The 25,539-nt window shown below is 44.0% G+C and overlaps 1 protein-coding gene across 1 annotated transcript in view; it reads right to left on the reverse strand.

Moving 5' to 3' along the window:
- Window positions 1–972: 972 nt before the first annotated feature.
- Window positions 973–25,539, reverse strand: part of DDX1 (DEAD-box helicase 1) — a 37,902-nt gene continuing 13,335 nt past the window's right edge. The window contains exons 9-26 of the mRNA XM_053285453.1: window positions 24,839–24,915; window positions 21,607–21,679; window positions 21,427–21,503; window positions 20,294–20,408; window positions 19,995–20,133; window positions 19,567–19,627; window positions 14,804–14,902; window positions 14,160–14,249; window positions 12,948–13,136; window positions 12,308–12,359; window positions 11,253–11,399; window positions 9,487–9,578; window positions 8,650–8,722; window positions 7,539–7,611; window positions 7,397–7,439; window positions 5,742–5,837; window positions 2,235–2,355; window positions 973–1,304 (exon numbers count right to left, since the gene is read on the reverse strand). Of these exons, the coding sequence (XP_053141428.1) occupies window positions 1,174–1,304; window positions 2,235–2,355; window positions 5,742–5,837; window positions 7,397–7,439; window positions 7,539–7,611; window positions 8,650–8,722; window positions 9,487–9,578; window positions 11,253–11,399; window positions 12,308–12,359; window positions 12,948–13,136; window positions 14,160–14,249; window positions 14,804–14,902; window positions 19,567–19,627; window positions 19,995–20,133; window positions 20,294–20,408; window positions 21,427–21,503; window positions 21,607–21,679; window positions 24,839–24,915 (1,748 nt within the window). The 3' untranslated portion in view covers window positions 973–1,173. The remainder of the gene's footprint in view (window positions 1,305–2,234; window positions 2,356–5,741; window positions 5,838–7,396; window positions 7,440–7,538; window positions 7,612–8,649; window positions 8,723–9,486; window positions 9,579–11,252; window positions 11,400–12,307; window positions 12,360–12,947; window positions 13,137–14,159; window positions 14,250–14,803; window positions 14,903–19,566; window positions 19,628–19,994; window positions 20,134–20,293; window positions 20,409–21,426; window positions 21,504–21,606; window positions 21,680–24,838; window positions 24,916–25,539) is intronic.

Raw genomic sequence — 25,539 nt, forward strand, 5'->3', positions numbered from 1 at the left:
ATTTCCTCCATATAGAAAACACAGTTTAAAGCAATAATAATTCATTAGGGATACAAACTTAATTTACCAAATTTATTGGGGCTGTGGTTCTCTATCTTATGTTAACAGAGAGCTATTTCCAATTTAGTTCACTTTGCACATGCACTGGGATTCAATTTTTGACATACCAGGGCTCAACTTGAACATGCAAAGATACTTAAGTGAAATCCTCTGAGCGGCATTTTAAAGCAAAGAAGCGACATTTAACATCAAGGAATTTATTTAACTCAAAGTATTTTCATTTTTGTGATGGTAAGCTTTGAGATGTAAGCAAGTTTACAATCTCCTCACCACCACCACCCCCCACCAAGTAATAGGATTACAACTAGCTTTTATAATTTACAGGTTCACAGAACGACTATACATCAATGAGCTCTAAGGCAAGAAGGAAAACAAGTAGCTCCATGTAGAACAAAGGAGCATATTTTCTGCTTCCTTTAGGGCGGTTTCACATGACCGCTGGGGAGTCTGTAAGTGGGGAACATGTCAGTACAATGTGAGCAACCAAGAGTGTATGTGATGTCTGAACCTGCCCAAGTTCAGTTACTGCACTCTGTTCGATATGCAGAGAGTGCAGGAATAGAATGTCACACCCGTCAGGAGCACGCTCTCTCAGCTGTTGACATTTTACTGACATGTTACAGGCTCACTGGTGGTCATGTGAAGCCACCCCTGAAGTGGTGACTTTTACCTAGGACCCCCTCTCATGTGCTGTGAATTTGGGTTTGTGCTGCTCATAATTTTAGTGGCTGCCATCTTGAAACATGGTGGATCAGCAAAAAATAAAAATAAAAATGCCCCCATCAGGGCCCCCTAGGACCCACTCCCATGTGCTCTGAATTTGGACGATAAATGCAAAAGTTATTAGAGGACATGCACCCACCCACACTCATTAGTCTTCTTCCGTTAGGAAAATATAAACAAACACAAACGTAGTTTTGAGTAGTTCTTTTTATTTAGGTCAATCCTAATAGCTAATTTATTAGGGTTTACATTTTTCGAAAAGACTAACTCAACATGCAAGACTTGTGTGCTTAACTAAATAAACTACTACGGTACTGCTCCAAGACAGTAAATGAATTTTAGCATTTTCAGCAGAGAGGCTTTTAAACTCAAATCTTGCTGCAGGCACAATCAAAATGTTCTGAACAGCTGGTTAGGAAGGTAGCCAAGATGCAAGAAAGATGTCTGAGCCTCCTTTTCAAGGGCAGCCAATTCTTGTACTGTAGGTGCCAACATATCTACATGGCCTTTATAGGATCCACCTGCCAAAAGAACCACAATCTAAATTATGCTTCTCTTCTGCACTGATGGCTCAGAATATTAGTTATTCCTACCATCCTTAACAGCTGCTAAAAAAAACCACCCTTGCTCCTCCATAATCTAGATATCTACTTTAGGTTTACATTATGTTCTCTAAGGCTTTTGAAGTGGTAAGCACTCATACTATCAAGTCGCTTTTGGAAATCTACAGCTTCAAAGTAATGTTGCTCCTTCACTAGGTATCTAGTTTGTTTATTTATTCCTCACATTTGTATACCGCCTTGCATGCAAATCTCTAGGCGGTCGACATAAAATTTAAAAATACAGAGCATCCAATAGTTGTCTATATGGCAGTCACGTGCCACTGATCATATCCAACACAAAGGACTTTTCTTTTCAAGGACCAGTACAGAAATAAATTTTGTACAAGTGCCTACAAATCCGCATCTGAGACGCTGTTTGATCACATAGTAAGGATCATGAAAGATGGGTCCCCATTTTCAGTTTCCTGAAGCAATCTGAGTGCCCTGATCCCAGTTATGTTTTCGTTTCCTCTGATAAAGCACATGCACACGTGCAAGATATCCCAAACTGATTTTTAGTGCTTTGGGTACCTTGATGTTTGTATTATTTTATCCCCAAATCAAAGTGATTTTTTCTTCCACGTTACAACGTCTCACAAGGAATGTCTTACCAGACACTTTTTAAGAGTGCAAATTTACACAGCTAGGGGGAACAGATCTAAAAGAACTGATCTTGAAATGTGTATTAAGAAGAATTTTAGGAAAAATGTTATCTATTAGTATACTGATAATTGTAACAACACTCATTTCAGAGAAGGACCATTTAATCAAATACTAAAAAGGAACCAGAAAATTCAATTTCCTAGTGCAAAAATGTAGGTTAGGCCTTTCTACTAGTCCTCTGCTTACCGCCAGCAGCTCTCCTTTGCCCATAGGTGACCTTGCCATCAAAATCATCCACTGGGACTTTAATGTCTGACTCAACCTGGGAAATGGTACAGTTCAAGTGCTCTTCTATCTCTCCCAGCAGCTAAGAGAAGACGAAACAAAAAACAAATTCACACCTAAGCACTCTGCTAAGACAGGATTCTTGAAAGTACAGTATTTCTTAATTTAAAAAATGAAACAAAACCGTTCAGTATAAGGGCTTCATAGTTATGGAGCACAATGCTCAGGCATTTGCATAATAGAGACAAGTATGTATATCCAATACATCTTATTTAGCTTTCTATGTACCATTGCAATTTGGGTATTTGGCTGACTTTCAAGGACCAGATAATAGGCTTCGGAGCCAGATTCAGCTGACAAGCTGCGAGTTGGGCACTCCTGGCTTAAAGTATACAAGAATTGTTCACCGATACATTTGAAATACTTTAAATTTTGCACATTTCTTGCTAAAATAGCTTTCACTGTGAATTATAGAGCACCATTTTCAACAAGTCAGGTACCCTGCAGAAATTAGCTTGAGGATCTATTCTTTGCTAAAAACAGGGAAAACTAGGCTCTCCCATTGTTTGCTATGGCAGGGAAAAGTACTTGAAACACCATCTACCAACACTAGGGATGGTTCACAGTGAAACAGAAAGACTCTTGATGTGATCCAAGTCCCAAGAAAACTACGAGGCATATGTGAATCAATTCATGGTTGAATAGATTTGATTCAAATCTGGTTGATTTGAGTGATTCAACCTTGAATCGGATCACCCTTGAGGGCATTGACCAGAATCAAGGTCAAATTGATTTGGCAATTCAAGCCTCCATTTTGTTCTGTTTTTTGAATAAATAAACATTTTTGTAATCATTTCTGCCATAGGGAATAATGGGGATTCAAAGTGGCTCATAATTCCCCACAGGTAGTGTGCCTAGGGACACCAGAACGGGTTGGGTGGTAGGGCTCCCATGGGTGCCAACTACCACCCAATTCCAAAAGAATCAGGCAAAGGGGTGAATTTTTATATATTGTAGATTCTCTATTTGTAAGGACTTCCTTTATAGAAAAAAATACTGTCCCCATGAAATTATTACAAACCGAGAATCCACCAAACATTAAAATTCCTAAAAATTCACCCATTTGGGGGTTGGGTGGTAGTTAGCATCCATGGTGCCCTACCATCAAACCCATTTTGGTCTCCCCTAGGTGCTACCTGTGGGGAATTATGGGCCGGTTCGAATCCTGATTATCCTGAATGATTATTCCCTATGGCAGAAATAATACATACATAAATTAAAAAACCCAGGAATCTATCTATCTATCTATCTATCTATATTTCTCCTAGGTGTGCCTGGCGAAAATGCGTCCTGGCAGCCCAGCTGATTGGCTGGGCTGCGGAGGCGCCTGATTGGCTGGCACACCCAGGAGAAGGAGAATTGGCCGGCCCACGCTGGCGGGCCTGGTGGTGGCTGCAGACTCTAGCGAGCGAGAGAGGCAGGTGGGGGGGAGAGACAGTGCGAGCGAGAGAGGCGCGGCAGGGGGAGAGACAGCGCGAGAGAGAGAGGTGTGGTGGGGAGAGACAGCGCGAGCGAGAGAGGTGCGGGGGGGGAGAGACAGCGCGGGGGGCGAGAGAGGCACGGGGGCGAGAGAGGCACGGGGGGCGAGAGCGCGCAGGGGCGAGAGAGGCACAGGGGGCGAGAGAGCGCAGGCGAGAGCGAGAGCGCGCGAGCGAGAGAGCGCGCGGGGGGCGAGAGTGTACGAGCGTGCAGGGGGAGAGAGCGCGCGAGGAGCGAAAGAGCGCGAGCGAGAGAGCGCGTGGGGGCGAGAGTGCGCGAGCGAGAGAGCGCGCGGGGGCGAGAGTGCGCGAGCGAGAGTGCGCGGGGGCGAGAGAGTGCACGGGGGGCGAGAGAGCGCGCGGGGGAGAGAGCGCGCGGGGGGCGAGAGAGGCGCGGGGGAGAGAGAGGCGCGGGGGAGAGAGCGCACGAGCGAGCGAGAGAGGCGGGGGAGAGAGAGCGCGCGAGCGAGGCGAGGGGGGAGAGAGAGAGCGAGCGAGAGAGGCGCGGCAGGGGGAGAGACAGCGCGAGAGAGAGAGGCGTGGTGGGGAGAGACAGCGCGAGAGAGAGAGGTGTGGTGGGGAGAGACAGCGCGGGGGGCGAGAGAGGCACGGGGGCGAGAGAGGCACGGGGGCGAGAGAGGCACGGGGGGCGAGAGAGGCACGGGGGGGTGAGAGCGCGCAGGGGCGAGAGAGGCACAGGGGGCGAGAGAGCGCAGGCGAGAGCGAGAGAGCGCACTGGGGCGAGAGTGTACGAGCGCGCAGGGGGAGAGAGCGCGCGAGGAGCGAAAGAGCGCGAGCGAGAGAGCGCGTGGGGGCGAGAGTGCGCGAGCGAGAGAGAGCGCGCGGGGGGCGAGAGAGGCGCGGGGGGCGAGAGAGGCGCGGGGGAGAGAGCGCGCGAGCGAGAGAGGCGCGGGGGAGAGAGCGCGCGAGCGAGAGAGGCGCGGGGGAGAGAGGAGCGGGGGAGAGAGCGCGCGGGGGAGAGGCGCGGGGAGAGAGAGCGAGCGAGCGAGCGAGGCGCGGGGGGAGAGCGCGAGCGAGCGAGGCGCGGGGGGAGAGCGCGAGCGAGCGAGGCACGGTGGGGGGAGAGAGAGCGCGAGCGAGCGAGGCACGGTGGGGGGAGAGAGAGCGCGAGCGAGCGAGGCACGGTGGGGGGAGAGAGAGCGCGAGCGAGCGAGGCACGGTGGGGGGAGAGAGAGCGCGAGCGAGCGAGGCACGGTGGGGGGAGAGAGAGCGCGAGCGAGCGAGGCACGGTGGGGGGAGAGAGAGCGCGAGCGAGCGAGGCACGGTGGGGGGAGAGAGAGCGCGAGCGAGCGAGGCACGGTGGGGGGAGAGAGAGCGCGAGCGAGCGAGGCGGTGTGGGGGGGCAGAGCGAGCAAGAGAGCTGTTGTGGGGGGGACAGAGCGAGTGAGAGAGCTGTGGGAGGACCAGCCAAACAAATTCTCCCAACTAACCCCCAAAAGGAAGTGAACTACCAAACAGATGCTCTGTGCGGGTTCAGCTAGTTTAACACTAATATTGCCAAACAGAGGAAAAACAAAAAAAGTCCTTTAAAAAAATCACCTACTGCTTTGAGGGTTGAGCGGTAGGCAGTACCCATGTTACCCTGCCACCCAAACCATTTTGGTGGCCCCAGCCCTTAAAGATTTGCCCGAATTGATCTGAAGTCTAACTGAATCAATCCAGATTTGAGGCCAGCAGATTTGAGCTCAAATCAAATCAGGCTGACTTGATTCGAACTCCAATCAAATTCAAAAATTCGATTTGTGCACATCCCTAAAAACTACATCAATGTTTCTACTGATTTTTAATGACTGTGGTTTGAAGATTTAGTCTCTACTTTGTATTCCTGAGCTTCTAAATACCATATCTGTACAATTTTCAAAAGGCACAGCTATAAGTATACTTTTGGAATAGTAGGAAAAAAGGTTACCTGCATTTCATTGTACCAAATGGTGCAGCCACCCTCATCTTTTAACCTTGTATTATAACAACTTTTCCCACGACTGGGACATGAATGATACCAAACCTAGGAAAAAGTTTGAAGACTATGAGACAAAGCCAACAAGTGTCTAAGCATTATTAAATGTCCCTTTAAAAACGAATACTATTGTTGCAATACACAGTTTGACATACTGAAATACAGTGGGTATAGGAAAGAATCACCCCCTTTGATAGACCTTAAATTCTGGTTCCCTTACATCCTGAAATGAAAACACAAAGAAAATTCCCTTCACCAGCTGTACTTATCCAATGCAACCTGTAACAACCAACTGAAAAACATCACAATTACAGTCCAGAAAAAGTGTCAGAAATAAAAAACAAGAATTACTGAGATTGAAAAAGGATCACCCCCCCCAATGTCAATATTTTGTTGAACCACCTTTTGCTTTAATATTGGATGGTAGGTGTTGGTGGACTGCTATCTTCAAATCTCTCCACAGATTTTCTATGGGATTTCGGTCTGGGCTCTGACTGGGCCACATGAGGACGTTCACTTTTTTCTCCTTCAGCCACTGTGTGGTCAATTTTGCTGTGTGCTTCGGATCGTTGTCATGTTGAAAGGTGAATCTTCTGCCCATCCTCAACTGTCTGGCAGAGGGTAGCAGGTTTTCTTCCAGAATCTGACGGTATTTTGCCCCATCCATTTTTCCTTCTTCCCTAACGAGAGCCCCAGTCCCTGAGGCAGAGAAACACCCCCACAACAGGATGCTGCCACCTCCATGCTTCACTGTAGGTATGGTGTGTTGTGGATGGTGAGCTGCGTTGGATTTACGCCAGGTGTACTGTTTGGTGTTGAGGCCAAATAGTTCAATCCTGGTCTCATCTGACCATAAGACCTTTTTCCATTTGGCATCAGAATCTTCAAGGTGCCTTCTGGCAAAGCTCAAACAAGCTTTAATGTGGCCTTTCTTGAAAAGTGGCTTTCTCCTTGCGACCCTCCCGAACAAGCCACATCTGTGGAGCGCTCGTGAAATTGTTGTCACATGCACAGAACAACCACTCTTTGCCATGAAGTCCTTTAACTCCTTCAGAGTGGCCATTGGCCTCTTGGTAACCTCTCTTACCAGTTTCCTCCTTGCTCTTCCATCCAGTTTGGAGGGCCGACCGGATCCAGGGAGGATAGCAGTCCACCAACACCTACCATCCAATGTGACCGAACTTGAACAGTTCTGTATGGAGGAGTGGGCAAATATTGCTCCGTCTAGATGTGCAAGGTTGATAGAGAAGTATCCCAACAGACTCAAGGCTGTTATTAAAGCAAAAGGTGGTTCAACAAAATATTGACATCGGGGGTGTGTGTGTGTGTGATGTAAGGGAACCGGAATTTAAGGTCTATCAAAGGAGGTGATTCTTTCCTATACCCACTGTAATTCCACATTAATAAAGAAAACTTTTTAAAGCTCTTAATTATTGTTTTAAATGTTTTTCTCTCATCAAGATGTAAATCACTTTGGGGAATCAGATAAAATAAGATATTAAACTAACACATATAAATCAAAAGAGATGCTTCTTAAAGCAAAACAGTTATCAGAAAATGGGAACTTGTTCTGTTATATATTCTTGTTACACAGAAACAGAGGTTACCTTTTCTTTGTCTGTTGCCACAAGGGAAATAGCCAGACCCATTCTGAAACACATACATTTTAGTTAATTGCAAATGTGCCAAATTCAAAAACAAAAACCACAAGTTCATCATGCAGGACTAGGGAAAAGGTTCCAAACATACCGTTCAGCTCTTCCCACTCTGCCAATCCGATGAACGTAGTTCTGTTTTTCATCAGGAAGTGTGACATTGATAACTGGGGGCGTGGCGGGGGAAACAGATAGATAATCAGTGTATTAAAAGCCTTTTATGCTCAATATATGTATAATAATCCTAATGTGAGCAGAAGTTCCCACAAGGGAACTTTCCTGCCCCCTTCTCCTCACAGCAGCCCCTTATGCCCATGAAGTCCAATGAGATTTGGAGGACCCTCCAGATAATGAAGGTTGTGGTTTGGTGACTGGAAAGGAAGGGGAGGATAAGTGAAAACTGTAGCCTCCTCCTCTTGTGCAAGCAAAAGTGACTTCAATTTGTGCAAATAAAACTTAGGTTACAACCCACTATTTCCAAGTGTTAAATTACAAGTGATGTAAAACTCATGTCTATAGTAACCAATAGCAACATCAATATTTCTCACTAGTTACTTTTCTTGTTTTGACCTCCTTATCACCATTTACCTACATGGCATGGTTCAGCCAAAAACAAGAATTTTTAAGTCATGTTGACTTTAGAACAGTAATTTATTTATTCCATTCATATTCCAAGGGCTCAGAGCAGTGTAATATCTTTTTCTCAACAGGCTCACACAACAAATAAAAAGAAAAACCATAACTATAAAAGGAGAGCAAGCTTATTTTATTTATCAAATTGTAAACCACCTTTTTATATCTATCTAGGCAGCATACATAAAATTATTTAAAAATACAACTGAAATAAAAAAATAGACAACTGAAACATTTTATTTAAAAACAAAAAACAAAAAGCATGACAGAATAGGTGTCAAGTGTGGTGGGGATGTATCTCTAGAGCTCTGCCAGGATGGTTCATAGATGTTAACTCTCAGATCCTGGAATTCTCCTCCTATTCATCAAAAGCAGCAGTGACCACCACTGAAATGTATGGCACGATACTTATTTTTGGCTGAATTGTGCCTTTAATCTTTTGTTTTTAAAGTAAAATTAAAATTGTGGATTAAATGTTTCTAGATGTGCTATCAACTAATTCTAGTTCTTACCATAACAGACATAAGTTTTGGGCAGTATAGAAATATTTTAAATAAATAAATAATAAATACCATAAGGAACACCACTTATATCAATTCCTCTAGCAGCTACATCAGTGCAGATCAGGAATCTGACATCTCCTTTCTAAACAGAGAAATTAATTAGATGAATACACACGTGTTTTAAGTTATTCTTCATATAGCCATACCAAGTTAAATAAAAAACACTATCAAAGAGGCTCAATCAAATGAATGACTTGGCCACAAACCCTGATGCTAACACTACCTCCCTCTCATCCCTTTGCCCCAACTTAGCCCGAGGATCTTCAACCATCTGCAGCAGCTGCATTTAGACCATGGCTAGCTTGGAAGGAATGAGGGATGAGTTGCAACAGTCCTGACATGGAGTTTGACAAGGCTTGGCTGCTTGGTGGAGAAGCTATAGAATCTAGCTTTTGGACATGCTGGCTACTGAGGGGTAGTTAACGTCAGTACAGAAGGGTTTATCAATCTGGCCCAAAGTCATTCCATGGCTTTACCAAGAGAAATCCTAACAGCTTCTTTTGAAAATCCTGATTTGGAAGGAAAATAAAAAGAAAGCAACCTAGAATAATAAAAGGAGGTGGGTGGGGAATTATGTGATTACTAGTGCCTCTTAACTGATTCAAGGATTTTCAGCTAATCCCTTGCTTTTTCATCCCCCCCCCTTTTAAAAACTGCATATTACTAAACACTTCAATTCAGGAGCAATCTTGAGAGACCAAGTTCTTACATTTCCTACAATTTATAATGGGGGGGGGGGGGGAAGCTACCACCTAGTTAGGAGGACATTTTCATCCTCTCTTTCCTGATGGACAAGTATGCCCTTAGTCTCATCAGTTAAAACAGTACATTTATTCTAGAAATTACCTTAAAACGCTCCAAATTCTGTTTTCTTTCATGAGGTTTTCTATCACCATGCAAGCAGACACACGAAAACTGATGCCCTTTCTTATCTGGGCCTTCAAAAACCAAAACAGAGCAACACAACACAAAAACAAGGCTATGAGGATTCTCATTGGATAATGACCAAATTCTGAAATCCTAAGACTACAATCCTAGGCAAACCTAATTGGGAGTAAGCACCACTCAGTATAGTGTAAATAACTTCTGAGTAACAATGCACTGAATTACACTGCTCAACCTATACAGCTCAAAAGCTAAGCTCACAAATACTTGACATGAGTTTTGTAAGGGAGATATTGATTACTGCTGTGCAACTGTATTGCTCCAATAGGAATATGAGATGGATATGCCCACTATCTGGTATTATAGGAATGATCTCTTATATGATAGCAGGGAGCCACAAGAGTCTTGTTTTGTTTTTTTTTAAATCATTTTTTTATATACCGCTCTTTCTCCAAGGAGGCCAGAGCGGTGAACTACATACCCGAGTTGCCAGAACCTAAGGGGTATACTCGTGGGTCAAATGGGCTGCAAGCCAGAATTTGGCTTTTTAAAAACCAAATCTGGCCACCTAGCTACATACTAAAGTTTCTCCTCACAACAACCCTGTGAAGTAGGTTAGGCTGAGAGAGAAATGTCTGGCCCAGAGTCACCCAGCAAGTATCATGGTTGAATGGGGATTTGAACTCGGGTCTTCCCAGTCCTAGTCTAGCACTCTAACCACTACACCATGCTAGTCAGAATTCTGAATAATCCTTCTACTTCCAATAGTAATATCAGAACAAAACCAGTCCAGCAGTTTGGAGAGACTCTGGACTTGCACTGCAGCCTCATTTTGGGGGTTGGGGCCAAGGTATCCCCACAGGAAACATCCAAGGGCCCAGTGCTCTCCAGTTTCAGGGGTGTAGTGCTCAAAGTCCAGGTCTGCAGCTGGCCTGGAGAGACTCTCTCTCTAAGCTAACTTCCAAAAGGACTGGTAAAATACTGGGTCAATGCTGACCCAATACTGATAGGTTGGAGAGGCCCTTTTGGCTTCCCTGATTTTTATTTTTTCATATCATTAGGCCTGGTGGTGCACAGGCCTAATCTTGATAACCACAATGGCACTTTACCAGTGAGTTATTAGTCTCCAGGCCTTCTAAAAATATGAGCAAATAAAGTATATAGGCATTTGTAATGAATATACCACTGAAAGACCGTAAAGGCCAAGTTGAAAACAGATAATCCTGGAGAGAATCTATCTATGTAGTCGCTAAGAGTCGACACCAACTTGACGGCACTTAAATCAATCAAATAGGCATTTGTGCATTTTCACACTACCCCTCCTTGCATCCCCACCAACATTTATCTAAGAGACTGAATATTTTGCAGCAAGTTTTGGCTGGCAAAGATACCAGGGTGTAGTCATCCAAGGTAAGGTAGTGTGTCTCTCAGCTCTTATCTTGAAAGGTAGGCAACCACATTGGGTTGGGTGGGTGTAGTAGAGTAACTCGCCACTGACTGCTTTGCTCTAGCTCCTTTTAGTTCCTAATAACATTGTGAGCTTCAGTTAATGCCATACAATTGTCTCCTCTTCATTCTAGCGGTCTTGGGGCAAACCCACCTCTGCCAGCTGTTTGAAAAGGCAACATCTGCAGATAGCCCAAGCAGTATGACATCTACAACTGGGGAAATATCCAAATGCGATCATTGACACATGAACAAAATTAAGACAAGTATGAAGTTACTACCTCCTCCTTGCTGCATGAAGTATTGCTCCATGTTATCACAATCTATTTTAGTTCTACAGAAGATAATCGCCTGATCCATCTTGTGTTCCTTGATGGCACGAATGGCATATTCTCCCTTTAAAATCTTAATAGCTTCTGACCACATTTCTAGAGAACAAGGTTATCATTTATTTAAAAACAGTATATTAAACAGGTTGTATATATTTAAGAATGAGAGCAGTTTATTCTGACAGACAAGTACAAAAGACTTGATCTGGAGAACTTCTACCAAAATAACTAAAAATGTTAGGCTTGTTATCAAAATTATTGATAATCAAGAGACTGGATTGGATCCTAGATAGTTCAAATACAGTGGCTCTCATGCAAGTGGGCTTCTCCCTCCCCCATCTCCCTGAGCCCCCCAAACGTCTAGGCTGTGGATCAGAGGACCCTTGGAAACATGTGGGATGCAGAACAAGGTGGAAGTGGGCAGAAGGACATTCTACAAGCAGATTCCAGGTATCCATCCCCCGACCCTCCACCCCAGCGTCTTGCACCACATCCCACACTATTCTTGATCCCTCACAAGTAGCTTCTGGGGAGCTGAAGTAGGGAGGGGAAGATCGCTTGCACAAAAGCCACTGCACCCACACTATTCAAGATCCTACCTAGAATTTCCTGCGTGGGCAACTTTCACCTTGTTGGTGCGGTCAATTAAATTCTGTTTTCACTGCAATAATATATTGTAGTTATTTCTGAACCCAAATTTAAAAAGCAGTTTTGCTTTATTGCTACCTGCAGCTTCTCCTTCAATAACGTTTCTAAAGTCATTGGCCGATAATCCTAATGAAGTGTGCATGTAAGGAGGGTTTCACTGAGGCTCAGCAATGTATTTCTGATCTTACAGGGCACTTCCAACCCTCCAAGTATCAGCCCTCTTGTGCAGGGGAGCTGCACAAGGCCTCCCTGCACACTCCCACAAAGGCTGCTTACATACTCGCTTCATTAGTCAGGAATGGATGCCATCCATTAGTTCGAAAAATGTCTACTTTATAATTACGATAAAATTTGGTTACCTGCAGTATTAGTTCCAGGTCTTGTATTGTCTTTCGCATGCACTTCATCAGTCTGCAAAGTTAAAGTGTCAAGTTATTCATTTCAGTAACAGGGCTAATACAACAGAATGCAGCATAGCAGGAGGCATGCAGTCATCTCTGTTTGAAACTCTCTTTGCAACCTGGCAACGGAACACAAAAAGGTGCATACAAAGATAGGTTTAAATGACTGAAACCAAGTTTTATGCAAATTAGGAAAAACACAAAAACCAAGTTAAAGTATTTAAAATAACCTAACAGGATGAATTCAAGAAATAGCTCAGCTGTTGAGAACCAGAGAAGAGCAGCAAGTTGGGCTAAAAATGTCATGGCAGATACATACAATATTTTATGTTAAAGTTACTATGGAATTCCCAGTTTGATGTGGTACTACTGTTCAACAAAAATATGGAAACTTTTATGCTCTCTCCAGAGAAAATACTTAACGTTGTTCACAGGCACTTACATTACACTCTTATGTTATGGCCATGAATACAGGGGTGAAGAGAGCATATCTTCTGCATTGATGCAAAACAACAGCTTCTCCCTTCCAATAATTTCTAACAATACTCATGTAGGTTGAGTCATTAACATCCTTTTAATCTGTTCACATACTACTTACCCGGATGTGATTTTTACCAAGTCTTTCCCAGATTTTATCATTTTTGGGGTTCACGGGGACAACAACATGGTGCACAGTCTCTGGGACAGAATCTTCTCCTTTCAAGTCAACCCAAGTGGGGAAGTGCATAATCTTCTCGGCTAATTTCTTCACATCAAATGAATGCAGAGTTGCTGAACACACAATCACCTAAAAACCGAAGATACTTTAGTATAAAGAGTTTTGTCATGGCTTGTATACGCTACAAGAAAGAAGATTCTCTGTGTGAAAACCTTTTTGCCCCCGTGCCAGACTATACACCTCATAGATGAGCCTTTCTTTTACCCATGACAGATATTTGTTCTTTTGCCAAACACCAGCTGTCAATTCATACCTGGTGAAATGGCAGCAATCTGTAGGAAAGTTACACTGAGTTTCAGTATTAAGCAGCGAGGCATACAGCATTCTCCATAGAGAAGTCTATGTAAGTCATTTAAAGTGGAGTAATTCTGAACTACAGAACTAGGACATCCATTTATTAATTCAGTTCAACTGAAAATCCTACCTACAAATAAGTGATTAAGAACTAACTCCCATCCATAAAGGCTAAACCTGAGGTGGAGGGATGACGGAAAAGGGGGAACCAGAAAGGCCTCTGGACACCATGTCCTCTCTGGGTAGGATGGGTTAGCTTGTCAGGATCATTACCAATTCTACTGGAGCTTCTACCAACAGCTTTCCTACTGGTTTATAAGGACTAGTTGCCCTATGGAAAGTTGCCAAAGAGTGGTGCTTATGAACATCAGCGGTTTGGGGAGGCACTTCTGGGTGTTCACCAGGGCATGGTTGGTTATTCGTTACAGTAAAATATTATAATAATAAATAATAATGTGGTCGCTAAGAGTCAACACTGACTTGACGGCACTTAATCAATCAATAATAAAGAACAGTCTAAAAACCCAGATATACTCATAGAGCAGCATCCAGGCAAGTCATGACTAACCACCATTGAAAATCAATGAGACAAGTTAGTCATACCTAATCTAAATCCCATTAGTTTCAGTAGGACTTCATGTGCATGCTGACTTTAGAAAAAACAAGTTGTGGGCATCTGTATTTCACAGTATGAAATATGGGAGCATGGCTTGGAACACCATGTACACAGGTTGTAAGTTTCCTTAGAGGCATAAGTGGCCAACATTTTGCTGGGTACAGCAGTAAGCAAACTCCTACCTGTAACCTCTTTCCATCTGAAGTTATCTGAGGAACTTGAGAGTGAATTCTGTTTATGAAATCTGAATAACCTTGGCTGAGGAGGCCGTCCTGTAGAGGGAAGAGAAATATTACACAGACATGTTATCCTACAGGGATAATTACATAGCCCTGGAAGTTCTATAAACAAGTCTCCCTGTCACTAATTAAACTGTTTCTCTGAGTCCCCAATTCCTCCCCTTGGTTTACATGCTTTGTGAAGGTGAGGTAGGGCATAAGGGAAGTTGACAGATTAAAATAAGGAAAGTGCCTGATGGAATTTGCCCTGTGATCACTCACAACTGCCTCCTTCATCACATACCTGCAATGCAGGTCAGATTGGGAGGAGCTTAGAAGCCCAGAAATATCTTTGTGGCTCTGAAGCTGCAAAATGACCATTTGCCAAGCAGTCTTTTTGGAAAAATAGAACCAGCTATAGGCTCCAGCCAGGACAAGCAGGGGTCAGAGACTCAAGTGGTTGTTGGCATGAACTTAGTCCCATCAAAGCTACAGATCATGGCAATTGGTGTCTTGTTCAGTGCATTATGGAGGCCAAATTCCTGTCTATACTCCACAGAATAGGATTTTTGTAATATTGCTATATACAATAAGTTATTTACACTTACAGCCTCATCAAGAACCAGGAACCTAACTTGAGATAAATTCAGTTTTCCAGTTGACACAAGATCGTCCAGTCTTCCAGGAGTCCCCACAACAATGTCTACCTGTAAAATGTGACAGTATACATTGCATTTGCTAAAATAAAACAAAAACAGTAATGTATTTACTTCATCTATTATTTATTTATTTATTTATTTATTTATTTTATTTTATTTTATTTTTATTTTTATTTATTTATTCGATTTCTATACCGCCCTTCCAAAAATGGCTCAGGGCGGTTTACACAGAGAAATAACAAATAAATAAGATGGATCCCTGTCCCCAAAGGGCTCACAATCTAAAAAGAAACGTAAGATATACACGAGCAACAGTCACTGGAGGTACTGTCCTGGCAGTGGGTAGGGGCAGTTACTCTCCCCCTGCTAAATAAAGAGAATCACCACGTTAAAAGGTGCCTCTTTGCCAAGTTAGCAGGGGTTTGGGGAATGGACTGGTGCATGGAGAACCTGCAAAGAAGTGGGAATTGCTCCAACCTTGGCAGAGGCAAAAAGGAGCATTGGTTATTCACTATGAAGGCTTCTTCTTGTTGCTGGATTTGAGGACATCTCACGTGGGTTATCCTTCCCACATGCACCAGAAGGCAGGATTATTTATTATTATTATTATTATTATTATTATTATTATTATTATTACATTTATTTCCCGCTCTTCCTCCAAGGAGCCCAGAGCGGTGTACTACATCCTTGAGTTTCTCTTTCACAACAACCCTGTGAAGTAGGTTAGGCTGAGAGAGAAGTGACTGGCCCAGAGTCACCCAGCTAGTATTATGGCTGAATGGGGATTTGAACCCGGGTCTATGAAAATGAAGAAATGCTTTAAGAGCCTGGGAAGGAGAACACCATCCCGTTTGTAGTAGTAGCCAAGTCCAAGGTGCAGCAAGAAGACAAAGAAGGGAAAAAAGGGGAAAAAACATGCCAGTAGATACAGACACCCGGACAGGTGGGTCGAGATGTTCTCAAATCCAGCAGAAAGAAGAAGCCTTTACAGCGATTAACTAATGCTTCTTTCTCTGCTGCTGGATGAGGACATCTCACATGGGACATGCCACAGTTAAGAACCCTGGGTGGTAGCGTCAGTGTCTACTGGGGCAGAAGAACCTGTTGAAGGACATGTCTGCCAAAGGCTGCTTGTGAAGAGCAATGGAAGTCGAGCTTGTAGTGTTGGGTGAATGTGAAACGCGATGCCCAGGTGGCTGCTTTGCAGATTTCTGAAAGTGGTGCATTAACAGGGAACACTGCTGAAGTTGCTAATGATCTCGTAGAGTGCGCTGTGAGGTTAAGAGGTGATTGTAGGTTCTGTACCTCATAGGCTAGCGTGATACAGGCTTTAATCCATTTGGTGATGTTAGTAGTGGAAGTCTTCTGACTCAAAGGTAAAGGGAGAAACAAAATAAACAAGGCATCCATGGAGTGGAAGGAAGCCGTGTGGGAAATGTACACCTTCAGTCAGCGGCACATGTTGAGTTTATGCCCGTTTCTCCCTCAAGGATTGGACTGGTTTATGACAAAAAGATGGGAAGACTATGTCCTGAGAGCAATGAAACATGGAGGCCAATTTAGGCAGAAAAGAAGGGCCCAGAATCAGACAAAGTCAGGTGAACAAACTGGGATAGGCAGACAATGTGCACAATTCAGAAAAATGTCTGGCCGATGTGATAGCCACTAGAAAGGCTAGTTTAAAATATAGTAGGCAGAGCAGTGTTGATTTGAGGGATTTGAATGGAAGCTTATGCAGCAACGTAGAACTTTATGTAAATCATAGGATGGAAACCTGTGCACAGTTGGTGGTGAAAGTTTTGATGCCTCCCTGAGTAAAAGTTTAAGGTGAGGATGAGAATGTAGACCTTGAGTGAAGGATGTGGATAAGAAATTTGCCAGAGAGGCTGCTTGACACTTGAATGTGTTAGCCTTCAGCCCTTTATAAAGACTGCCTTGTAAGAAGCTCGGGTAAACTACAATAATCTCCAGAGTGCTTATGATGTTGGCACCATCAGAGGAAAACCCGCCAGGTGGACTGGTAAACACAGTTTGTAGAGTCTCTCCTGGATGTAAGGAGGTCTAGCACTTTATGTGCATAGCCATGGCTTCTCAGGATATTCTGTTCAATTGCCAGGCAGCAAGCTTGAACCACGCTGGGTCATGGTGGAGGATGGGGCCTTGGTGAAGAAGGTCTGGGATCACCGAAGGAATCAGGGATCCCTAACGGCAAGATGCATATTTCTGTGAACCACAGTCTTTGAGGCCAATGTGATGCCGTTAGGAGCACTTGAGCTTTGAGGAGTGAATGCTGTGCAGTAGAGGGCTGAGGACTCTTTCCTGAGGAAAGGCATATAAGAGAACGAGATGCCATGGGGAAGAAAGGGCATCCACTCTTGCAGGGAAATTTTAAGAAGAACGTGCGGAGCTTGGTGCTGGCTGGCGAGGCAAATAGGTCCACCTGAGGGTGGCCGGAGTTTGAATATATGAGGGTTGAAATTTCATTTGGCCGATGGATCTTTTTCCTGCTGAGCCAGTCGGCATGCATGATGAGAGATCCACTGACATAGTGGGCTGTCAGCGAGGCTAACAGACTCTGCCCACAGAAGTAAAAGATGCTTTGTGGTGTTGGGATCTGGATCTGGTGTCTCCCTGGTGACCCACATGGGCTTTTGCCGTGACATTGTCTGTCCAAATGAAGACTGGTTGGTTCTGTCGCAGGGAGTGTGAAGCGAATGGACTTGAGCTCCAGCCAACTGATACTGTGGGGATTGCTCCTGAAGAGACAATTTTTCTCTTCGCTGAATGCTGAAGGCAATGATCCCCCCATTCGGAGAGAGTGGTGTTCATCGTCAGGATCACTCTTGGATGGTCGAATAAGGTCTTGCTGCAAGAGATGAGATGATGGGTCCACCAGAGAAAGGAGTGAATGAGCTGGGATGGAAGTTTGACTCTGGTGGGTCACTGACACGCTATGTTGTTCTGATAGGGCAGGAGAAACCACTGGAATGTGTGTAGATGGAAGCATGTCTAGGGCACTGCTTCCAGAGAAACCACCATAAGATCCAGAAGCCTGGCCAGTGTAAAAATTGGCACTGTGGCAGCTGCAGATATTTGGTGGATCAACTGGAGGACATTCTGTATGTGGTCTAGAGGGAGATAGATGAGGTCTCAGGTGTCTATTATCACTCCCAGGTGGTGAATCTGGTTGGAGGAAAGTAGGTGATATTTGGCCCAGTTGACCAGGAATCTGGGTTCTGAAAGTGTCTGAAGAGCATTGCTCACATGCTCACATGCAACGGAGACTGGATCAGGAGATTCCGTAGGCAAATACTCGAATTCCCTTCAGCTGAAGGTGGGCTATGAGAGGGGCCAAAATCTTTGTGAATATCCTGGGTGTTGAGTAGAGGCCGAACGGTGGCCCGCGTATCTGAAGCAGAGGAGTGAGTAGCTCACTGGGTGAATTGGCATGTGTAGCCTCTGTCAGGTCTAGGGAGGCCATGAAGTTGGAGTGATGTAGGGCTTCTGCAATAGACTGCAGGGTCTCCATCCAGGCCCTGGGGGAGCCATTGTTTTTGGACATGGTGAACAAAATAAACACCCCTGCCCCTTTGATGAAGCAATACTTATTCTATGGTGTTGACAGAATTTAGATTCCAAATTGCTTGGAGAAGACCTGCATGTTTGGCAGGTAAGTGTGACAGTGGGGGTGGGGTTGGAAGAAAATGGTTGGAGGGTAGGGAGATCAGCTCCATTTTGTAACTGTGCAATATGGTTTTGAGCACCCACTGGTCTGATATGGCCTCCCATGTGTGGAAAGAGTCCAAGAGGCGATCTCCTACACAGGGGGGTGGTGAGTCAGGATAGCTGTCTGGGCTTGGGTTGAGTAGTGAAGATTTGGCGTGGCTGTGTAGGTGGCCTGTTGTTCCAGAAGGGTCATTATTTTCTAGGGTCCCTATCCTGGGGTCTGGAAGCAGTACGAAAAGGCTGGAAGGGCGTTTGTGGCTGTCTATTGTCCCTGTGAGGAGTGCTTTCCTTTTGTCTTTGGATTTGATGAGTATTTCTTTGAGGGCACAATCACCAAGGAGTTTGAATGCAGTATATGGCACTGCTGCCAAGTTTGCGCATGAGGCTGAGTCTATCTGCCAGTGCTTAAGCCATAGGTTTCTCCTTGCTACCACCGTGGAAGCTGTGGAGTGTGAGGAGAAACGATGAAAGTCTGTGCCTTTCATATCTTCAGGAGAGTTTGCTTTTGGCAATTAAGATCTGGTGGAGGAGCTTGGAGGAGCTCATCTACCCAAAGCAGAGATACCCGTGCTATAGTGGAGGGGGTGGTAGAGGGTGGTACTGATAAAGAAGCCACCGCATGTCCTTCCTTCAGGCCTGACTCCATCTGCTTTTCATTGGGATATCTGAGAGCTGTCCCCACCTTTAGGATGGTGCCAGACAAGAGGGTCACCATGGGAGCAGTCTCCAGTGACTGTTGCTGGTGTCTATCTTATGTTTCTTTTTAGATTGTGAGCCCTTACATGATAGGGCTCACAGGGAGCCATCTTATTTGTTATTTCTCTGTGTAAACCACCCTGAGCCATTTTTGGAAGGGCGGTATAGAAATCAATCAATCAATCACACAATAAAAGTACATAGAAATGTGAACAATACAGATAAATTTCATGGAGTAGATACAATGCTCCACTGAATATTTTCTATAACCAAGAACAATTCAAACTTACCCCTTGTTCCAAAACGGAAAGTTGCTCTCTTGCAGCAACACCACCAATAATTAGGAGTTCCCTAAAAGAAAGCAGGGTGCTAGATCACATTTTGTACTCTGTGGTCTTCTTAACCAGCTGTGAAAACGAACAGCATGTTTTTACATGGAAGAAACTAGCAGAAGTCATCTGGGGTTTTCGGTAAATTAGAGATAAGGGTATTCACATCCCTGTTTATAGTCAATGTGGAACTGTGGATATTCCAGAGAAGTATAGGTGTTGAAATAAACATGAAATGGTAGCTTTGCTAAAGCAACTATTGGTTTTCAGAATTACTTTTTAAAAAATTCCTTAACGGCATTGTGAATAATAACCCCCCCCCCAAAGGCATGGTCTAGTCCATTGAGATCTACAGTGACTGAAAGTGAGGAGAACAGCTATAACTGTACCTTAATTTAGGGTTATCAACATTTTTTTTGAATTGTTTCACATTGTTCAGAGTTTGCTCTGCTAGCTCTCTGGATGGCTCCACTATCAAGGCTTTGGGTGCATTTGGCAGATTCTTTGTTTGGGCCACTTGTGCACTTCCTGAAATCAGAAGCATTGAAAAAGTTAAGTTCCATAGTACTGAGTTGTAAGTGGAAGTGGTCTTTTTTTTGGGCGGGGGGAGTAGAACAATGTTTCAAGGCTTTAACTGTGCATCATACAGACACTGGGGCTCCCGCTCCGAAATGTGCCCCCAACGTACCTGCGTGCTGCGATTTCACAGCATTGCCCTCAGGAGCCTTATCAAGAGCAACATAGCCATCTTTGGGTGGAAACTTAAAATCTTCTTCACCAAAGTTGAATTTTAATTCAGCATTCTGGACAAACATGCAATAGAAAAATTGAAAAAGATATAATAATTTGTTGTATATGACGTCTGTGAACATCAGGTGTTACTCCTTAAAACATTTTTCACAACAAAGGAACATGCCTCCAAGGGCTGGTTATGGGAACTTGCTTGGTTTTTGTTTGTTTTTTTGCTACTTTTGGCAGTTTCAGGTTTCTACTTTTTTCTCCTTATTTTAATTTTTAAGATGTATACCCCTATCCTCACCATTTTCATAATGTGAACTCAAAGCAGCTTACAATAACAAATCACACAGCAAGACAGCAACAAAGCTGCAATAAAACCAATCGTAGTAGGCATGGCCATAAAAACCAGTTACTAAGGGACATGCAGGAGCCAAAATTCAATTGCAAAACCTCAGGGAAGGCCTGCTAAAACAAAAAGATGTTCAGTTTCTGTTTAAAACTTAATAGGGAGGGAATTGCCTGGAGATCAAGTGGCAGGGAGTTCCAGAGTCAGGGCCACAGAGAAGACTCACCTGAAGCAATTACCCAGCATTACCAAGCTCAACTTAAAGTGCTGGTATTGGCCTTGAAAGCCTCTAATAGCCTAATAGCAATAGCACTTACATTTATATACTGCTCTATAGCCGAAGCTCTCTAAGCGGTTTACAATGATTTAGCATATTGCCCCCAACATTCTGGGTACCTAAGACAAAGTTACCTCAAGGGCTGGCTTTACCCATATGAACCTAACTGAGTCCTGCTCTCTAGTCTGTTTCCAAATGAAATATGGTTGTGGGCATCTTGGGCCAGGGCCTTCTTAGGGCTGATACCACAGAATGCCCTTTATGGGGAGAACCAGTAGGCTCCCTCACTTTGTGTTTTTAGATATAATCTCTTCTACGGTTTCAAGTGCTTTTATGCAGCTTTATTTTTTATAACAAATGTATTAATACTCGTGTTTGTGCGCTACACTGAGTACATTTTATGTGGAAAAGTGAAAGATGAACGAAAGTTTTGAGTGTTTTGGGAATAGCCTGATATTACCTTTAGAACACAGGCTGCAAAGATTGCTTGGTTCTTTAGGTGTTGGGGGATTTCAAATGCAAGCCCAAGATCTTTTCCTGAAAGAAAAAACAATAAGTTTAAATTCTCATCTTGCTTCTCAATTGAGTATTTAATAACCCTCCAGCTTCCAGTACTTAATAAAAATAATATAATACTTGCCATTTTTGGAAAATTTGATTTGCCCTTTATCAACATCTATATAGCATCCTATTGTGTCGTGCATAGTGAATTCCTACCGACAAACAAACAAAAATGGTTTAAAATCAAAATCTTATTGGAATATCAAGCAGTAGCAATTGTGCTGACTATATGACCATGGCTTAGCATATAAACCTATAGCTAGTAACAGTTATCAGATGCATTTCATGTTCATTAAATGTAAAACCAAGATACAATAGATCTAATTTTGGCAGTTATGCCAATACAAGATAGAACTGACCTTAAATTTGGATTATTGTTATTGTATTTTCTAATGCTGCATATTTATTTTACATTAAATGTATCGTTATCTGCCTTGGATTTTTTTAATTAAAAGAAATATGAGATATACTTCTTTCAGTCAAATAAAAGACCATGAATTAAGTAAACAATGTTTTGTTAGAAGTACAAAGGAATCGGGGGAAAGATTTCAAATATATAATTGCATTTCTGAAGATCTACAGGTAGCTTCATAAGTTATCTAGCGAATTTCTTTTTTAAAATGGAAATTAAGTCCTTGTATGATTATGATAGTTGGTCACTTGGTAGCTATGGGAATTCTCATTGCTATTGACTCTCAGCTGCTTCAGGCATGGCAAGCCAGCCAGTCATGTGCCTAGGCTGTCATGCGTTTAGCACACCACAGCAAGTACTCCAAAGCAGTATTTACTCACAAAGACAATAAAAAAGATAAAACAAGACAAGATTAATAAAATTCAGTTAAGAACAAGACCCACATAAAACCAACTTTATATTTTAACTAGTGGACCTGGGCGCAGAGCATCTGCGCCTCTAGCTGGGCCCAGCTGTCTCCCCCCCACCAATACTGCTACCATCCAGCTGTTGTCCTCCTCCTTGGGGGAGCGGGGCTTTGCCCGCTGTCTGTCCTCCTCCCGCCGCCCATCCTCCTCTCGCCCTCCTCCTCAAGGCGCCACTACTGCCTCCCTCCACCTCACAGTCCTCCTTGTCGGGGTGGCAGGGCTTCACCTGCCACCCGTCCTCCGACCGCCACCCTCTCACCCGTCGCCCCATCCAGCTCCTGGCGCATGCTCCTCTCTCCCACCCTTGCACATGTTGCCCCCTCTGGGCCGGCCATTGGTCGTGACTGCGATGAGGGCAGAGCTTGCCACATCCCCATGCATCCCCTCCCCTCTACAGGAATTAATTACATAGAAGATATTTGTATCTGCAGCAGTGCGCTAGAAGATGAACCCTGTAATTGGCAGCAAATACTCACATAGGCTGTTGAGCCCAAGTTTCATGGTCAAACCTTTCCCATGGCTACCACATGCCCAAATGGTTGTGCAAATGAGGCCAAGCCCCAAGGTTAACAAAAATGAGTATTAATCAAGTTAGCCCCTACACAGCTAAGAATCTAGGACACAGAACCCTTCAGTAAAGGCAAACAGACTGGGTGTATACACACACAAGCAAGTCAGAATGTGTCATCACATAACATCCAAAGCAAACGATGGATTCATACCATATGGAGATATTTTGACATCTATATAGAAGAAACATCTCTATATATAATTCTCTAAGGCATACCCATGGTTAATCCTGTGAGTGGCAGCTCTCGCAAGAGTTCGCAAACAGAAGGACCTGATTGGGCAGTGGGGAGCATATGTCTATCTATCATATGCAGATAGGGAGGAGGAGCCTGTGAGAGCAGAAGCACCATGGTGATTGGACAGTGGGGATTCCATATGCAGATAGGGAGGAGCAGCCTGTGAGGATTAAGGTCAGTTGGAATGCAACTGTTACTGGTTGGAAGATGTTCTTGACTGTAGAGGAGAGGAATCTATCTATCTAAAAGGATAGTGGGCAGGGATCTGCGAAGAGAGGGGTTGTGAGGGAGGGAAGATCCCCTTCAAGAGAAGGCTGCCATTGTGTGAATTAGATAAAGAAACAAGATGAACAAGATTTGTTAACTCAGGGAGACAGAAAGAAAGAGGGGGGGAAAGGGGGGGAGAAAGACAGAAGGGAAGAGTGAGTGGAAGAAAGAGAAAGAGAGAAAAAGAAGGGAGGGGATGAGAGAAAGAAGGAAGGGTGAGGGACGGGCCCGAGCCTGTCAGCGGCCTGAGGGGAACAAGTGGCCATGGCGGTGGCAGCAGCAAGGAAGGGTCCAGTCAACCACTGCTGCTGTTGCCCCTGTGAGGAGGAGCAGGAGTGGGGCTTGGGTGGGGAAGTCTAGGGGACTGCAGCTTGGCCAACAGGCGCCAGCAATGCTGCAGCCATGAGGGGGGGGGGATGGAAGCAACAGGATGGAGAAGGGGCAGGAGTGCCGCTCAGGTGAGGGTGGAGAGATCTCTGAGGTGAGGGGGCTGTGGCAGGGGGTGAGGGGAGCAATTAAGTACTAGCACACAGATGCTCTGTGCAGGTTAAGCTAGTTCCAATTAAAACATCTGAGAATCATGCCACAACTATCCTCTAAGGACAAAATGTTAACAAACTGAATGATAGCAGAATTTATCCGATTTGTATACTGCTTTGCAAGCCACGGCTTCTCATCACAGCGCCCACACAATGAAAGTGTGTGTGTGTGGGGGGGGGGGAGGATCAGGTTTCTGGTGGTTCCTAAAAGCATTGCATTTACATTGGACACAGCAGGCCCAATGTAAATAACCCCCAGAAAGAACCTGGCAGCAGATGACAGTAGCAGGGGCAAGGCTTTTGTCCTTCAGACCACAGATGGAAGCATCTGGCTGCTGCCTCTTCTCTACAGAAGCTCTAAGCAGCAGCCAGGAGATGGCAGGGGTCCACATACCAAGGGTTTGGGGGTTTTTTTGGCAGCAGCAGCTGCTGCAGAAAAGAAACTGATGTAATCAGCCCCAAGGAAAATGGTCTTCAGAAAGAACCGGGCAACAGATGACAGTTGCCAGGGGCAGGGCTTTTTCTGCTTCAGGCTACAAATTGAGGAGTGGCCCATGCTGCCATCTCTTCTGCAGCTCTAAGTGGCAGCAAATCCCTTCAAGTAACATGGTCAGTACATACTTGATAAACTTGGTAAGTTGTTTAACTCGCAGGAGAAGATCAGAACTGCATTAGAGTCAAGGCACATCTCAACAACACCTTAGTGAAATGAAACTGGATGAATCATAACAAGAGTCTTTGTGGAAATATGCCTACAGGCTGGAATTTCAAGCATTTAATCATTCTGATCTTTGTTACAGAAAAACAAACAAGTCCATACCTCTCCATAGCTATCAAACTGTTTGTTATGAGATTTCTTTCCAGTTCCACCATAGCCAAAGCCAAATTTGTCAGTGCCTAAAACCAAAACACAAGTTTTTTATTATCTAAAGTACAAAGTTACCACAAATTTCAATAATACATATATTTTGGAATGATGGGGCAATTAAGATTAGAGTTTTATGGTGTGGTGGCACGATTCCATGTTGCAACAAACCATATACCTAGGACTCCTGTTGGGTCAGAAATCAACTTTTAGTTTCCTGATTAGAACTATGAGGCACAGATAGTGGATGGCGTATTGCATATTACTCCCAAAATGAAACATGGAGGGATGTTTTTGGCAACTTCTGCACTGTTTTGTGAAAGTGTGCACAAGTGGGTAGGGGAGACGAGCAGAATGACCCTACTGGCAGGGCAACAGGGGCCAAGCTTTCCTCACCTGAACCAGTCATGTATAGTTGGCTAGTTTCAGAAAAATGTGCAGGCAAATATCCATTTATATTCTGCTGCAAAGAATCTTACACAAGTAGTGCAGAATCAAGCTAAATGGTTAATGGGGTCGTGACATAAAGCAACAACGCTATTTTATCTATCTGTCTTTCTAGGTAAACCGTTTTGGGAACTTTAGTTGAAAAGAGGTATATAAATATTCATTGTATTCATATCGGTAGGGCAAAATGTGTCACACTAGTTTGCTCC

Source organism: Hemicordylus capensis, chromosome 1 (genome assembly GCF_027244095.1).
Source record: "Hemicordylus capensis ecotype Gifberg chromosome 1, rHemCap1.1.pri, whole genome shotgun sequence".
Taxonomy (NCBI): Eukaryota; Metazoa; Chordata; class Lepidosauria; order Squamata; family Cordylidae; genus Hemicordylus; species Hemicordylus capensis.